General features: G+C 45.6%; 1 protein-coding gene across 1 annotated transcript in view; it reads left to right on the top strand.

Annotated features, from left to right (window-relative positions):
• CPNE6 (copine 6) overlaps positions 1 to 10,971 on the top strand; it is a 15,715-nt gene extending 4,744 nt beyond the window's left edge. The window contains exons 5-13 of the mRNA XM_087917307.1: positions 155 to 241; positions 2,393 to 2,452; positions 3,995 to 4,128; positions 4,229 to 4,283; positions 4,394 to 4,445; positions 4,884 to 5,017; positions 6,891 to 7,124; positions 8,142 to 8,320; positions 10,683 to 10,971. Coding sequence (XP_087773433.1) covers positions 155 to 241; positions 2,393 to 2,452; positions 3,995 to 4,128; positions 4,229 to 4,283; positions 4,394 to 4,445; positions 4,884 to 5,017; positions 6,891 to 7,124; positions 8,142 to 8,264 — 879 coding nt within the window. The 3' untranslated portion in view covers positions 8,265 to 8,320; positions 10,683 to 10,971. The remainder of the gene's footprint in view (positions 1 to 154; positions 242 to 2,392; positions 2,453 to 3,994; positions 4,129 to 4,228; positions 4,284 to 4,393; positions 4,446 to 4,883; positions 5,018 to 6,890; positions 7,125 to 8,141; positions 8,321 to 10,682) is intronic.
• The last annotated feature ends 6,644 nt before the right edge of the window (positions 10,972 to 17,615 follow it).

The raw sequence follows: 17,615 nt of genomic DNA, 5'->3' as shown, positions 1-17,615 counted from the left end.
ATATATATTTCCAAAAACTAAATTAAAAATGTTTTTTAAGTGCTGGGGTTAGTTGAGAAAAAAATCTTAGTCCACCCCTTTGAATAGCAGAAGCCAGCATTTTTGCATTATAATCCAGTTTTCTATTTATTTATTTATTTATTTTTCTTGGCAGGTGAAATGGGATTGTATTAACCACAAGTATCAGGAAAAGAAGAAAAATTACAAAAATTCAGGATATATCGTCCTCACTCAGTGTAAGGTGAGCCTTTTAGCGGTCATCATTCATCAAGGTTTAGGTAAGACCAAACCTTAAGCAAAATTATTTTTAAAACTGCGGGTCTCCCCGCTTTGAAATTCTCAAACAGGAGATGCCAGTTACTGCTCAGCTCAATGTTCTGACCTGACTTCCAAGATTATGAAGCTGACTTTTCGTCCCCCAGTTCTTCCCCAGCCTCCTCGCTACCCGAGTCTTCCACCAGTTCTGCTGGCTGCGGGCAGGCAGGCCACAACACTCAGCAGTTCAATCCTCATAATCAGATAGAGAGAAAAAATAATATTTCTAAGCTTGAAAAAAGATGGTTCCGAGGTTATGGATCATGTCAGGCTTCAATTGCTGGAAAGTTATAGCTGATCAGATTTTCAGGTAGTCCTCGACTTACGAGGAGAATCGAGCCCATCATTTCTGTTGCTAAGAGAGATCAGTCGTTAAAAATGAGTTTTGCCCCATCTTACGACCTTCTTTGCCACAGTGGTTAAGCGAATCACTTCTGTCGTTAAATTAGTCACATGGTCGTTAAATGAATCCACCTTTCCTGTGGATGTTGCTGGTCAGAAGGCCGCAAAGGGAACCACATTTCCCGGGACATTGCAACCGCATAAACACGAGTTGGTCGCCAAGCGTCATGTGACTGTAGGCGATGCTGCAACAGTCAGAAGTGGCAATAAGCCACTTTTTTTTCAGGGCCGTTGTAACTTTGAACAGTCACTAAATGAACCGTTATAAGTGGAGGACTATCTGTATTCCTTAACTACATGGCTGGCTCAGGAATTCTGGGAGTTGAAGTCCACAGGTCCTAACATTGCCATAGTTGACCAACCCTACTTCCGGGCTGTTGGTACAGTTGGTCCTCGACTTACGACCACAGTTGAGCCCCTAATTTATGATACTAAGTGAGAAATTTGTTCAAAGTGAACTTGATGACTTTTCTTGCCATATTGGTTAACTGAATCCCTGCTGTTGTTCAATTAGTCATACGGCCATTAAGTGAATCTGGTTTCTCCGTTGACTTTGCTTGTCAGAAGGTCCCAAAGGGGGATTGGATGTGACCCTGGAGCTCTGCAACAGCCATCATAAATGCGCGTCAGTTGTCAAACATCCCAATATAAAAATCACGTGATCACAGGGATGCTTGAAATGTTAGGTATTTTGCCAGAAAAATATAATAAAGGGAATGTATATTTAATACAGGAAACGGGCTACTATGCCCGAATCGGGGCGAACCGATAGCTAATTTTATCATTTTTAATAGCCGGCTCAGTGAACCGGTAAATCCCAATCCTGGCTGCCCCACTCACCCCGCCCTGCCCCTCCCTGGAGTCCCCACGCAGCCCGTTTTGGATCCCAGTTAAGTACGGGGTCTACGTGGAGGCTTGAAAAACAGGCCTCCTGGAGGCTTCAGAAGTTCGGGGAAATGAGCCCATTTTCAGACTCCAGAGGGCCTCCAGAGCCTGAGGAGGCCATTTTCCCCCTCGCAGAGGCTTGAGGAAAGCCTCCGGAGCCCTGGGAAGGCGAAAACACCCCACCTCCCCCACTGCGGTGCAGGAGGCTAACTAGGCCACGCCCACTCAGCAACCAGGCAGAGAACCGATGGCTGAAGTTTTTGAGGCCCATCCCTGATTTAATATGACATTATTTTGACAGCACAATGCTGGGAAAATAAGGAAACTCCTTCAGATGAAAATATAATCATAAAAACATCAGATTGCGCATAAGTGGACAGGTTAACGTTGAAGATAAAGAAAACGCAGAATATTAACTTGGGATTTGTTTTACCAATGGTTAGATAATAAAGGTAGAAATTTAGAAGTTGGAGGAATACCATTATCTACAAGTAAGGAATACTATGACTACTATTATTATGTATATGTAAAATGATCCAGACACATTATCTATTAACTACGTTAAAGAAAAATGTATAAATATTTTTTTTAAAAAAACAAATGTTCACGAGTGTGAAAAAACAGTCCCAAGTCCCTTTTTTCAGTTGTAACTTCAACAGTCGCGAAATGAACTGTTGTAAGTTGAGGGCTACCTGTATTAATATTCTGGGCCTCCGAAGAAGAAAAGCAAAGATTCTGAAGATGGCTAGCCGTCGCACCCGTCATCCTTACCATCATTGTTTCTCTGCAGATGGAGAAAGTCCACACCTTCCTAGATTACATCATGGGTGGCTTACAAATCTCCTTCACGGTAAGTTTTATAATTAAGAATTAAGAGAAAGGAGGAATCCTTATGCTGACTGTTTATTATCTATTTTTTATTGATTGATTGATTACCTGTATGTAGAATATAATGGAATAGAAATAACAGAAACAGAAATAGAATAGAAATAGAATAGAAATAGAAAAATAGAATAGAATAGAATAGGAGATTGGGATAAGAATAGAATAGAATAGCATAGAATAGAATAGAATAGAATAGAATAGAATAGAATAGAATAGAAGATTGGAATAAGAATAGAACAGAATAGAATAGAATAGAATAGAATAGAATAGAATAGAATAGAATAGAATAGAATAGAATAGAATAGAATAGAAGATTGGAGTAAGAATAGGATAGGATAGGATAGGATAGGATAGGAGATTGGAATAAGAATAAAATAGAATAGAGTAGAATAGAATAGAATAGAATAGAATAGAATAGAAGAATTAGAAGGGACCTTGGAGGTCTTCTAGTCTAACCTCCTGCTCAAGCAGGCAACCCTATGCTATTTCAGACAAATCACTGTCTAATCTCTTCTTAAAGGCCTCCAGTGTTGAAGTACCTACAACTTCTGGTGGCAAGCAGTTCCACTGGTTCATTGTCCTCCATGTTAGGAAGTTTCTCCTTCATTCAAGGTTGTTTCTCTCCTTGATTTGTTTCCATCCGTTGCTTCTTGTCCTGCCTTCAGGGGCTTTGGAAAATAGGTTGACCCCTTCCTCTTCTTTGGGGCAGCCCCTCAAATACTGGAAGATTGCTATCATGTCACCCCCAATTCTTTTTTTTTCTCTACACTATCCCACCCAGATCCTGCAACTGTTCTTCATATGGTTTCCTTTTTTTGTCTCCGGGCCTTTGATCATCTTAGTTGCTTTCCTTTGCACTTTTCTAACCATCTTTTTTGTAAAATGTGGTGACCAAAAATGGATGCAGGATTCCAGGTGTGGCCTTACTAAGGCTTTACAAAGCAGTGCTAATACCTCACATGATTTTGATTCTGTGCCGCTCTTGATACAACCCAGGAGTGTGTTCACTTTTTTGGCTGCCACCGCACGCAGCTGGCTCAAGTTTAACCTTCATAGCAATAAGCAAAGGTTTCACTCCTGTGAAATTCCCAGAACTTTTTTTTTGAAACTTGCTCGGTGCCTTAAATGAGACTGGGAAAATTCCAAAATTCCAGACTCCTGGTTACAATCAGGGGTGGGATTCGGCCCAGTTTCGGGTGAACCAGTAGTTACGGTGATGATTTGGCCCCGCCCACCCGCGCGCTGTCCTATTTTGTCCTTTGTTTCCGGGGTTTTCAGCTTCGCTGTTTAGCGTGGCGCAATGGAGTTCCGTAGCTCAGCTGACTTACTCACTGGGACTCCGGCAGAAGGTAAGTTTTAGAGCTGAAAAAAACGGCGTTTTTTTAAATGCTACGCACACGCTCACCAAACCAGTTGTTATAGCAGTTGAATCACACCTCTGGTTACGATGCTCTAACTGCTAGGCTACACCGCTATCTCTCTCTCTCTCTCTCTCTCCCTTGCCCAGGTAGCCATTGACTTCACAGCCTCCAATGGTGACCCCCGAAGTGAACACTCGCTCCATTTCATCAACCCCCGGGAGCCCAACGAATACCTGAAAACTTTGTCATCCGTGGGCGAGATCTGCCAGGATTACGACAGGTACAGGATAGGCTTGCGCCTGGAATGTTGGAACTATAACTCCCAGAATTCCCCCTGCCCCCCATCCGGGTGGGAAACTAAACTGCATTTTCTCTTCCAGCGATAAACGGTTCCCGGCCTTTGGTTTCGGAGCGCGAACCCCTCCTGATTTCAAGGTAAGAGTCCCGAGATCCGATGAAGACAAATTGTTCCCTTTTGGGCTCCGGGTTCGAATCCTTGCTCCTGTTTTGTTTCATTTTGTTATTTTTTTTCTTTTCTTGGATAGGTGTCTCACGATTTCGCCATCAACTTCGATCCGGAGAATCCCGAATGTGAAAGTAGGAAGGATTGTGTTATTTGGGTGGAATTGTGTGCTCTTGTGCTATCTGCTGATTTTTTTTTTAAAAAGAAAGATCTGTGGGTTTAAAAACCCAGAAGTCACTTGGTGGAGCTGGCAGAAGGAAGGAAGGAAGGAAGGAAGGAAGGAAGGAAGGAAGGAAGGAAGGAAGGAAGGAAGGAAGGAAGCAGGCAGAAGGGTGGAAAAAAAGGAAGGAGGAAGAAGGGTGGCAGAGGAAGGAAAGGAAGGAAGAAGGAAGGAAGGAAGGAAGGAAGGAAGGAAGGAAGGAAGGAAGGAAGGAAGGAAGGAAGGAAGGAAAGAGATAATTTTTTGAAAGAGGAAATATTAAGGAGGGAAGGAGGAAGGGCGCAAGTGCCCGGCGGGAAGTTGACCTGTGCCAGATCTGGTGGGAATCTAAGTTTCTTTCCTTCCCTGGCAGAGATTCTTGGGGTGATCGAGGCTTACAAGCGCTGTCTGCCCCAGATCGAGCTGTACGGCCCCACCAATGTGGCACCCATCATCAACAAGGTGGCAGGACCTGCAGCCGAAGAGGAGAAAAGTGGCAAGCCCACGGTACGGGTGGGGTGGGACCTCTAGAGCCCTATCTAATGAAATTCAACAGAGAGAAAAATCCAAGTTTTGCACTTAGGCAAGAAAAACCAAAAGTACACATATTTCCCCGAAAATAAGACCCTGTCTTATATATTTTTTTTGTGACACACACAAAAAAGGTACCAGGTCTTATTTTCAGGGGATGTCATCCAATAACCTTACTTGTGCATATCGTCCCCGGCCTCCTTTTCGCTGTCAGAGGCCTTCAGGAACTTCTTCTGTGGCTGGCAAGGCCTCTGCAGCCGATAACAGAGCTTGGATCGATCCAGACCTTTGTTATCAGCTCCAGAGGCCTTCAGGAAAGCCTTGCCAGCCTTGCCGGCTGCAGAAGAAATGTGTGCATTAGGTGTGTGAGGCCTGGCTACACCTGTCCAAAGGCAAGTAGTAGGGCTGCCTCATCCGCCCATCCCCACCCTAGCTTAATGTTTACCCATCTACTCTGGAGTAGGGGGGATCTTAATTAGGGCTTATTTTGGGGGTAGGGCTTATATTGGGCGTACATGTAAAAATCAAGCTAGGACGTACTTTCTGGGTAGGTCATATTTTCGGGGAAACAGGGTAGACTAAGAGAAACCGGACTTCATAGCAGTCAGTGTGAGAGGGATCTTGGAGTCTTAGTGGGCAACCAGTTAAATAGGAGCCAGCCGAATGCGGTGGCAGCTTTAAAAAGCCAATGCAATCCCAAGTTGCATTAAAAGAGCGATACAATCAAGATCAAGGGAGGTTTTTGCCCAAAAGCAAAAAAAAAATTGGACAAAAATACACACATGGTGAGAGAAAATGATAAAGCAACACATAGACTTAAAGCCAGAAATATTTTTGTAGGTATAATACCGGAAAAATATGGCAAAGGAACATATATTTAAAACTACGTATCTTGACAGCAGCGGAAATTGTATTTGCGCAGCACTGGAAGAATGAGGAAATTTCTACAGATGAAAATATAATTAGAAAAATACTAGATCATGCAGAAATGGATAGGTTAACGTTGAAGATAAAGGACAAAGAAGTCACAGAATATTTTTTTTAACATGGGTTTTGTGTTTATCAATGGTTAGACAATAGAGGTAAAAATTAGAAGTTGGAATATCATTATTAGGTACAAGTGAAAAATATTATTACTTTATGTACAAGTAAACTGACACAGACAATACAATGTTTATTAAGCACTTACGTATGTTAAAGAAAAATGTATAAATAAAAATTTAAAGAAAGATCAAGGGAGGTACTAATAGCCTTAGTAAGACCACGCCTAGAGTACTGCATCCGGTTTTGGTCACCACACTTATAAAAAAGACATTGAGACTCTGGAAAAAGTGCAGAGAAGAGCAACCAGGATGATGAGGAGACTGGAGGCTAAAACATACGAAGAACAATAGCAGGAACTGGGACTGGCTAATCTAGGGAAGAGAAGGACCAGGGGAGACAGGATAGCTGTCTTCCAATATTTGAGGGCTGCCCCAGAGAGGAGGAAGGGGTCAAGCTATTCTCCAAAGCACCCGAAGGCCAGACAAGGAATAATGGACAATTTATAATGATCCAGGATAGAGTCAACCTAGAAATAAGGAGAAATTTCCTGACAGGGAGAACAATCAACCAACAGAACAGAAGTTGCCTTCGGAAGTTATGGGAGCTTCATCCCTGGAGGCTTTCAAAAAGAGACTGGACTTCTGACATCTGTCAGAAATGGTGTAGGGTCTCCTGCTTGGGCAGGGGTTGGACTAGATGACCTACAAAGTCCCTTCCGACTCTGTTAATCTGGGGCACCAGAGGGGGTCTCGTCCCATTTGCTCCTCGTGGCTTTGAGGTATCGTCCTCTCTCCTCTTCCCGCAGAAGTACCGCGTGCTGCTTATCCTGACCGATGGGGTGGTGAGCGACATGCCCGAGGCCTGCGATGCCGTTGTGCGGGCCTCCCGTCTGCCTCTCTCCATCATCATTGTGGGCATTGGGAACGCCGACTTCTCTGACATGCGGGAGCTGAATGGGGACCGCGGGATGCTGGAGACGGAGGAGGGCCGGGCCGTCCGCGACATTGTGCAGTTTGTGCCCGTGAGGGAGTTTAAGAAGGTGAGGGCGGGGGCTCTGCCAGGCTCTTCTGGGCAGGGGTGGGAGTAGCTACCCAGGCCGCCAAGAGGGGTTAAAGGCCTGCTTGGAGCATCGGTTCTGTGGGCTTGAATTTCGGTCTGTATACAGTCCTTCTTTCTCAATTTGTCTTTCCTTCCTTTCTTCCTCCCTTCTCTCTGTCTCCTTCCTTCCCTCTTCCTTCCTTCCCTCTATCACCTTTGTTCCTTCCTCCATTCTCTCGGTCTCCTCCCTCCCTTCCTTCACCCTCCTTCTTTCCTTCCTCTCACCCTCCTTTATATTTCCTTCCTTTTTTCCTCCTCCCTCCCTCCTTCCCTTCCTTCTCCTTGTCCTTCCTTCCATCCTTCCTTCTTTCCTTCCTCTATTCTGCCTCCTTCCTTCCTCCATCCTCCTCCTTCTCTCCTCCCTCTGTCCTTTATACTTCTTTCCTTCCTTTTTCTTTTCTTTCTCCATCCTTCTCTCCCTTCCCCTTGTCTCCTTCTTTTTCCTTCATTCCTTCTCTTTCTTTTCCTTCCTCTTTCTCTCACTCCCTCTCTTCATTTCATTCTACCTATTTTCCTTCCTTCTTTCCTCCCTTCTCTGTCTCCTTTCTTCCCTCTTTCCTTCCTTCTCTCTACCTTCGTTCCTCTGTTCCATTCTCTGTCTCCTTCCTTCCTTTCCTTCCCTTCCTCTTTCTGCCCCCTCTCTCTTCTTTTTATTCTACCTATCTTTTCCTTCCTTCCCTTCCACCCCCCTCCCTCCCTTCTTTCATTTCCTTTCTCACATTCTACCTTTCTTCTCTTTCCTTCCTTCCTTCCTTCCTTCCTTCCTTCCTTCCTTCCTTCCTTCCTTCCTTCCCTTCCTTCCTTCCCTTCCCTTCCTTCCCTTCCTCCTTCCTCATCTCCTCTTCCCTTTCCTTCCTTGCTTCTTTCTTTTCCTTCCTCTCTCTTCCTCTCTTTCCTTTCCTTCTACCTTTCTTTTCCTCCCTCCCTTCCTTCCCACTCTCCTTTCTTTTATTCCCAGGCTGGCCCCAATGCTCTGGCCAAGACCGTTTTGGCTGAAGTCCCCAAGCAGGTGGTGGAATATTACGGGAGCAAAGGAATCCCCCCGGGGACACAGAAACCGTCCTCGCCACTGCCCCAGTGAGACCCCTCCCCACAAGCACCACCCCCCTGTGGGCTTGATCTGCCCAGCACCTGAATGTGAGTTTTAAAAGCAACTTGGAGTTGCCAAGGTTGAGAAATTCTGGCCAAGCGGCTGGTTTGGGGAGAGGTGCGAGGTAGAAATAGACATAAATTTTGGGTGGACAGCGGTGAAAAAATAGGTGAGAATTAGCAAAATAGAAACCGAAGGCTGCACCAACTCGAGAAGGCCTAATCCTCTTAGAAGGGTGGGGACTTCAACTCCCAGCATTCTCCCTCTCCCTCTATCTCCCTCTATCATAGCTGAGCATGCTGGGAATTGCAGTTCCCGCTCCCTTGGAAGGGAGAGTCTTGAACCTGGCCTGTTGCCCTCTTTCTAGCCAGCTTTGTTAGTTGTTTTGCTGAAAAAAATCACCCCACAATCATCAAGAGAGGGCAGGAGGGCAACATCCACGGGGCAAAGGCCAAACAGAGGCCTCATGGGGACTCCAGGGGTCATCTGTACAGCTTTCCCACAACTGCAAGAATCCGGATGTAGGTTGACAAGTGGTTTGTTTGAACTGGCAGATTTGTGGGTTGTGTGAACCATCAGGAGGGAAATAGGAATGAAGCAATTCCCAAAACAAAAGACTCTTGGGGACTCCAGCGGTCATCTGTACAACTTTCCCCAAACTGGAGGACCTCGAGTGTAGATTTAGTGGTGGGGTTGTGTGAATCAGCAGATTTGTGGTTGTGTGAACCATCAGGAGGGCAGCTGGCATGAGGCAAAATCTAAAATAGAAGACGCTTGGGGGGATTCCAGAGGTAATCTATACAGCTTTCCCACAACCGCAAGAACCCGGGTGTAGATTTAGTAGTGGGGTTGTATGAACTGGGAGATTTGTGGGTTGTGTGAACCATCAGGAGGACAACAGGAATGAAGCAAATCCAAAAACAGAAGACTTTTGGGGGACTTCAGAGATCATCTGAATAGTTTTGCTACAACTGCAAGAACCCGGGTGTAGGGTTAGTGGGTTGTGTGAATCGGCAAACTTTGGAAATGACTATTGTACATCAATTTCTCTCTCCCTCTGTCTCTCTATCTCCCTCTCTCTTCCTCCCTGTCTCTCTTTCTCCCTCCCTCTCCCTTTGCCTATCTCCCTTTCCCTTTCCCTCTCTATCACTATCTCCATCTCTCCCTCTATCAACCCTCTCCCTCCCTCCCTCTATCTCTCCCTCCTTCTCCCTCTATCTCCCACTCTCTTCCTCTCCTTCTATCTATCTCCCTCTATCTCTCCCTCTCCCTCCTTCTCCCTCTCTCCCTTTCCCTCTCCCTCTATCTATCACTATCTCCATCTATCTCCCCCGTCCCTCCCTCTATCTCCCACTCTCTTCCTCTCCTTCTATCTATCTCCCTCTATCTCTCCCTCTCCCTCCTTCTCCCTCTCTCCCTTTCCCTCTCCCTCTATCTATCACTATCTCCATCTATCTCCCCCGTCCCTCCCTCTATCTCTCCCTCTCCCTCCTTCTCCATCTCCCTCCCTCTCTCTCCTTCTATCTCTCTATCTCCCTCTATCTCTCCCTCTCCCTCCTTCTCCATCTCCCTCCCTCTCTCTCCTTCTATCTCTCTATCTCCCTCTATCTCTCCCTCTCCCTCCTTCTCCCTCTATCTCCCTCTCTCCTCCTCTCCCTCTAACTCTGTCTATCTCCCTCCCTCTCCCTCTATCACTATCTCCATCTATCTCCCCCCTCTCCCTCCCTCTATCTCTCCCTCTGTCTATCTCCCTCTCTCTTCCTTTCCCTCTCCCTCTATTTCTCACTATCTCCATCTCTCCCTCTATTTCCCCCTCTCCCTCCCTCTATCTCTCCCTCCCTCTATCTCTCCCTCCCTCTATCTCTCCCTCCTTCTCCCTCTATCTCCCACTCTCTTCCTCTCCTTCTATCTATCTCCCTCTATCTCTCCCTCTCCTCTTCTCCCTCTATCTCCCTCTATCTCTCCCTCCCTCTATCTCTCCCTCCTTCTCCCTCTATCTCTCCCTCTCCTCCTCTCCCTCTATCTCCCTCTATCTCTCCCTCTCCTCCTCTCCCTCTATCTCCCTCTATCTCTCCCTCTCCCTGCTTCTCCCTCTATCTCCCTCTATCTCCCTCTCTCTCCCTCTCCCTCTCCCTATCACTATCTCCATCTATCTCCCCGTCCCTCCCTCTATCTCTCCCTCTCCCTCCTTCTCCCTCTCTCTTCCTCTCCTTCTATCTCTCTATCTCCCTCTATCTCTCCCTCTCCCTCCTTCTCCCTCTCTCTTCCTCTCCTTCTATCTCTCTATCTCCCTCTATCTCTCCCTCTCCCTCCTCCCTCTATCTCCCTCTAACTCTGTCTATCTCCCCCTCTCTCTCTCTCCATCTCTCCCTCTATCTCTATCTCCCCCCACTCTCTCCCCTCTCCCAGGTGCCTGTTTCTCTGTCCTCACACCTCCGTCTTCCAGCCTCCAGTCCCTTCGGGAAAAAAAAGAGACAAAACGAACGGGGGAGCTGCCTCCATCCTCTGCGGCTCCAGGCCTCCAAGCAGCGACTCAGGACGTCAGCTGGCACCGCGGGCATCGGTCACCCCCTCCCCCCAAAGTCCCCCCCTTCTCTGCCCTCCCTGATCTTGGCCTGAACCCCCTCCCTCCCCCCTCAATAGCTTGCCGGGGCTGACCCCCACATCCTTTAATAAACACCGTGAAATCCTCCTGAAATTCTCAATTCTTGCCTGGGCTCCTTACCGGACGATTCGAAGGGGGGTTTCTTTTCGAACGGAGTTACAGGTAGTCCTCGACTTACAGCTGTCCATTTATGCGACCGTTCGAAGTTGCAGCAGCGCCGGAAAAAAAGTGACTTGGGGCTGGTCCTCACACTTACAACCAATACTTGACTTACGACAGGTCCTCACACTTACATCTGGTTCTCATACATGGCCAGTCCTCACACTTACATCTGGTCTTCATACTTACAACAGCCAGTCTTTACATGTAAAACAACCAGTCCCTGCACTTACAGCCAGTCCTCTCACTTACAACAGACAGTCCTCTCATGTACAACAATAGGTCCTTGCACTTACAGCCAGTCCTCACACTTACAACAGCCAGTCCTCTCATATACAATACTAGGTCCTTGCACTTACAGCCAGTCCTTACACTTACAACCAGTCCCCATACTTACAGCCAGTCCTCACACTTACAACAGCCAGTCCTCACATGTACAACAGTCAGTCCTCGTATGTACAACACCAGGTCCTTGTACTTACAGTCAGTCCTCACACTTACAACAGCCAGTCCTCACATGTACAACACCTGGTCCTTGCACTTACAGCTGGTCCTCTCAATTACAGCATGTCCTTGCACTTACACCCAGTCCTCACATTTACAGCCGGTCCTCACATTTACGACCCTCACAGCATTTCCCCCCCCAGTCACATGAACATAATCCAAGCATTTGGCAACCGACATGCGTTAACGATGGTTGCAGTGTCCACCCCCTGGGGTCGTATAATCACCATTTGGGACTTTTCTGGCCGATTTCCCATCAGCAAAGCCCATGGGGGCATCTGGGTTCACTTAATGACCACAGGTTCACATAATGACGATCTGTGGTGATTTGCTGAAGATTGGTAGCAATAAAGGTTATGAAATCAGGGGCGAGTCGTTTAACCGCTGCTTGGCTCATCACCTCACCACCGCTGTCAGGAGGAAATTCTGGTCCCCAATTATGGTCGTAAGTTGAGGATTACGACCTGTTAAAAATACTGATTTTTTTTTTTTTGCCAAGAGAAAAAATTATAAATTTTCACGGACTGGTGATGGACATTTAATCTGGATATTGATTTTGAAGGAAGTGCGTAAGATAAATATTGGGGAAGGGTTAATAGGGATCTCTAATTCAGAGATAGGCCAAGTTGGTTAATTAATAACCTGGTTAGTCCATCCTTAACCTCAGTAGCAGTTCGGGTCAGTGATTCTCAACCTTGGCTAGCTGGGGAATTCTGGGAGTTGTAGTCTTAAAGTGGCCAAGGTTGAAAAATAGTGTTTTACATAATTTAAAAAAATAAACCCCTTTAATCACAATTTTAACAGTTAATCATGATTTTATAGTAATAGAGGAGTTTTGACTTTGGCCAATAGGATGCCAAACATTTACAGGGTGGGGTCCAGGACTATTGACCCTGGGGGCTTGCTTTCGACATGAGAGCCAGTTTGGTGTAGAGGTTAAGGTGTTGGTCTAGAAACCAGGAGACAGTGAATTCTAATCCTGCCTGGGCATTGGCAGAGGCTAGGTGACTTTGGGCCAATCACTAGGAGACTGGGAGTTCTAGTCCCACCTCAGGCGTGAAAGCCAGTTGGGTGACTTTGGGCCGATCACCAGAGAGTTTTAGCACTGCCTCAGATATGAAAACTGGCTGGGTGACTTTGGGCCAATCACTAGGAGATTGGGAGTTCTAGTCCCACCTCAGGCATGAAAGCCAGTTGGGTGGGCCAATTACCAGGAGACTGGGAGTTCTAGTCCCACCTCAGGCGTGAAAGCCAGTTGGGTGACACTGGGCCAATCACCAAGGAGTTTTAGCACTGCCTCAGGTATGAAAACTGGCTAGGTGACTTTGGGCCAATCACTAGGAGATTGGGAGTTCTAGTCCCACCTCAGGCATGAAAGTCAGTTGGATGACTTTGGGCCGATCACCAGGAAGTTCTAGTCCCCCATGAAAACTGACCGGGTGACTTTGGGCCAATCACCATGAGATTGGGAGTTCTAGTCCTGCCTTAGGCACAAAAGCCAGTTGGGTGATTTGGGGCCGATCATCTGGAGACTGGGAGTTCTAGTCATGCCTTAGGCATGAAAGCCAGTTGGGAGAACCTTGGGCCACATTGGAGACCGCATTAAGAAACGTTAGACCTTGATGATCCTAATTTAGCAATGACATGGTAAGTTGATGTCTCTGGAAGCACTAGACAGGTTCTAAACCATGATCCATGCCAAATCTCAGCTTGTCCTTCATTACGGGTGATTAACCTTACAGGCAATACCTCTGTGCATAGGCAGAGAGGATCCCATTCCCTCTTCCACCCATCCTAAGCACACCTCATCCAACGGGACCAAAGGAAGGTAGAAAACTACATGAAATGCTTTGCAAGGAAGAAAAACCTAAAACGTTTTTAAAAAATGCAGCCAGCTCCTGGTGTGAATCACATTATATATATATATTTTCCCCCCCTTTGCTAAACCCAAAGGCCAATCTGGGTTGTTTTGCAGTTTTTCTTCCTTGCAAAGCATTTCCTGTGGTTTTCTACCTTCCTTTGCGGCGTCCCTGGGCATTTCATTTATGGCAGATGTTCAGAAGCGCTATTAATCTGGCTCCTTTTGTTGGCATGGGGGAAAACACGGCCGTGAGAGAGTTCAAAAAAGCAAAGCACGGTGGGTAGAGAAACCGTGGGAAGACCATGCTTCGCCCCGACAAACTCCATTCAAACTCCCTTTTAAGAAAAATAACCTGGTTAGCCCATCCTTGTAAACATCACAGATCAGGGTTTCAATTCCCAGAATTCCCCGGCCAGAGTTGAAATCCACCCATCTTAAAATCACTAATTTGCTAATCCCAATGCTGGAGAGGCAACTTTTTATTTTTTTTATTTGTCAATTGCTTACAAGATAATAGGTATAAGTAAAAACATAGTTATCAATACATGGATACATATAAGAAAAATAAAAAAATAAAAATATATATAAAAGAAACAATAGCACAGGGACGGTAGGCATGTTGGTGCGCTTATGCACCAATTCTGGGAGTTGAAGTCCACCCATCTTAAACACTGCTGGGATTTCTAACTCCAGTGCTAAGTAAGAAATCCTGGTAGTTGAAGGCTACCCCATTTTAAAATCACTAAGATGGCTAACTCCCGTGCTGACTAGGGAATTCTGGGAGTTGAAGTCCACCCATCTTAAACACTGCTGGGATTTCTAACTCCAGTGCTAAGTAAGAAATCCTGGTAGTTGAAGGCTACCCCATTTTAAAATCACTACGATGGCTAACTCCCGTGCTGACTAGGGAATTCTGGGAGTTGAAGTCCACCCATCTTAAACACTGCTGGGATTTCTAAGTCCAGTGCTGAGTAAGAAATCCTGGTAGTTGAAGGCTACCCCATTTTAAAATCACTAAGATTGCTAACTCCCGTGCTGACTAGGGAATTCTGGGAGTTGAAGTCCATCGATTTTAAAGTCAGTAAAGCTGCTAATCCCGTGATGGCTAGGGAATTGAAGTTCACCCATCTTAAATTCGCCAAGGTTGGGCTGGATAATGTATTGCTAAACTCACCGTGGTGCAATGAAACATAATCCAGCTCCATCATCTACCCTTCCCCCGACCAGTTGGTCCTGTCCTGCTTGGCCGACCCCGTTCCCCGCTTCCCAGCCCCCATCCGGGGTCCAAGCCAACACAGGCCATCTTGGGCCTGCTCCCTCTGAGCGCATCAGCCCAGCTCAGCAGAAAAGGCCCCTTACTCGGTCATTAGGGATGAGTTCTCCACTTTTGGCACAAATGGCTTTGCTTTCTTCTTTGAGGGAGGAACTGCTTATCCAGCAGATGTCTTGGGAAGAAGAGCCAGCAGGGCAGGCGTGTGTGTGTGTGTGTGTGTGTGTGTGTGTGTGTGTGTGTGTTGTCGTCTCTGTGCCAGGAGCATCCCAGAAGTGGATCACAGCTCTCCAGGGAGATAGGTTTCCTCGATGTCCATCACTCATCATGTCTATTTGGGGGGAAGGGAGGCAGATAGGAAGGAAGGAAAAAGGAGGGAGGGAGGGAATGAAGGAGGGAAGAAGGAAGGAAGATAGGAAGGAAAGAAAAAGGAGGGAGGGAGGAGGAGGGAGGGAGGGAAGAAGGAAGGAAGGACAGAAGGAAGGAAAAAGAAGAGGGAAGAAGGAAGGGAATGAAGGAGGAAAGAAGGAAGGAGGATAGGAAGGGAGGGAGGGGAGGAAAGGAAGGTAAGGAGGAGAGAGCAGGAAAGAAGGGGAGGAGGGAGGGAGGGAATGAAGGAGGAAAGCTGGAAGGAAGATAGGAAAAAGGAACAAAACGAGGGGAGAAGGAAGGAAGGAAGGAAGGAAGGAAGGAAGGAAGGAAGGAAGGAAGGAAGGAAGGAAGGAAAGATGGTTGTCCAGTCTCTTCTTGAAAACCTCCAGGGTTGGAGCACCCACAACTTCTGGTGGCAAGGAGTTCCACTGGCAGATTGTTCTCCCTTAGGAAGTTTCTGCTTAATTCTAGGTTGCTTTTCTCCTGGATTAGTTTCCATCCATTGCTTCTAATCCTGCCTTCTGGTGCTTTGGAGAACAGCTTGACCCCTTCTTCTTTGGGGCAGCCCATCATCTATCTATCTATCTAATCTATCTATCTATCTATCTATCTATCTATCTATCTATCTATCTATCTATCTACCTACCTACCTACCTACCTACCTACCTACCTACTCTATCTATCTATCTATCTATCTATCTATCTATCTATCTATCTATCTATCTATCTATCTATCTATCTATCTAAACACTACTGTTATATCACCCCCTAGTCCTTCTTTTCCTTAAAGTAGACCTACCCAATTCCTGCAACTGTTCTTCATTTGTTTTAGCCTCCAGCCCTTTAATTCTCTCGGTTGCTCTCTTCTCTGCACTCTTTCCAGCGTCTCAACATCTTTTCTATATTGTGGTGACCAAAACTGGATGCAGTACTCTAGGTGTGGCCTTACTAAAGGCTTTGCAAAGCAGACAAGCACTTCATGACAGCAGCGTTACAATATCTCAGGGGTTGCCCCGAAGGAGAAGCGGGTCAACCTATTCTCCAAAGCACCAGAAGGCTAGACAAGAAATAATAGTTGGAAACTAATCCAGGACAGAAGGAGAAACTTCCTAACAGGGAAGACAATTAACCCGTGGAACTGCTGGCCACCGGAAGTTGTGGACGCTCCAATGCTGGAGGCCTTTAAGAAGAGATTAGACAGCCATTTGTCTGAAATGGTAGGGGGTTTCCTGCCTGAGCAGGAGGTTGGACTAGAAGACCTCCAAGGTCCCTTTCAACTCTGTTATTCTATCTATTCTAACGTGAGCTTGGTTTTATCTATCAATACAGCCTAGGGTTGCACTGGCTTTTTGGGCTGATGTAATCAGATTAGTTCCCCGGGCCTGGTACATTAAGATATTTAGCTCTGATGGGCCTGTCCATCCATTCAGCAATCGCTGCGTTCTCTCGGCTGTTCATAAATAATATTGATCGGCTCCATAATGCTTGCATCGGAGGGATGAAGCAGAGTGCGTGTCCAGCGGCAAGCTATTGTTAGTAAGATTTGCACAGCGGTGGAAAACTTAAAAGCAAGGCAAGAGGTTTGGGTCCCGGGAAAAGAAGCTGTCTCAGCGCGCCCCAGTCCCTCACCCCAATGGAAAGATGGCCTGTTTTATTTTATTTTTTTGCGACCTCCGGAAATGGTCGAGACTCTAGAAAGAGTGCAGAGAAGAGCAACGAAGATGTTTAGGGCGCTGGAGGCTAAAACATATAAAGAACATTTGATGGAATTGGGTAGGTCTAGTTTAATGAAAAGAAAGGCTAGAGGGGACACAAGAGCAGTCTTTCGATATATTGGAGGGGCTGCCCCAAAGAAGAGGGGGTCCACCCTGTTCTCCAGAGAACCAGAAGGCAGGATAAGAAGAAAGCAATCAAGGAGAAATTTCCTGACAGTGGGAAGAATTAACCCGTGGAACTCCTTGCCACCAGAAGTTGTGGGTGCTCCATAACTGGAGGCCTTTAAGAAGAAATTTGTCTGAAATGGTGTAAGGTTTCCTGCCTGACCAGGGGGTTGGACTAGAAGACCTCCAAGGTGCCTTCCGACTCTGTTATTCTATTCTATTCTGTGTTGTGTTATGTTCCATTCCAGCCCACATTTTATTTTATTTTATTTTATTATTTTATTTTATTTTATTTTATTTTATTTTATTTTATTTTATTTTATTTTATTTTATTTTATTTTATTTTATTTTATTTTATTATTTTATTTTATTTTATTATTTATTTTATTATTTATTTTATTTTATTATATTTTATTTTATTATTTTATTATATTTTATTATTTTATTCTATTCTATTCTACTCTTTTCTATTCTACTCTACTCTTTTATGTTCTATTCTACTCTATTCTATTCTATTCTATTCTATTCTATTCTATTCTATTCTATTCTATTCTTCTCTTTTCTATTCTACTCTTTTATGTTCTATTCTATCCTATTCTACTCAATTCTATTCTTTTCTATTCTATATTCTACTCCTTTCTTTCCTATTCTATTCTACTCTTTTCTATCGAAGGAAGGAAGGAGAAGAGGG

Source organism: Pseudonaja textilis, chromosome Z (genome assembly GCF_049901715.1).
Source record: "Pseudonaja textilis isolate UNSWEBS1 chromosome Z, rPseTex1.2, whole genome shotgun sequence".
Lineage (NCBI taxonomy): Eukaryota > Metazoa > Chordata > Lepidosauria > Squamata > Elapidae > Pseudonaja > Pseudonaja textilis.
The sequence above is the reverse complement of the archived record's forward strand: the minus strand, read 5'-3'. Positions and strand labels throughout refer to the sequence as shown.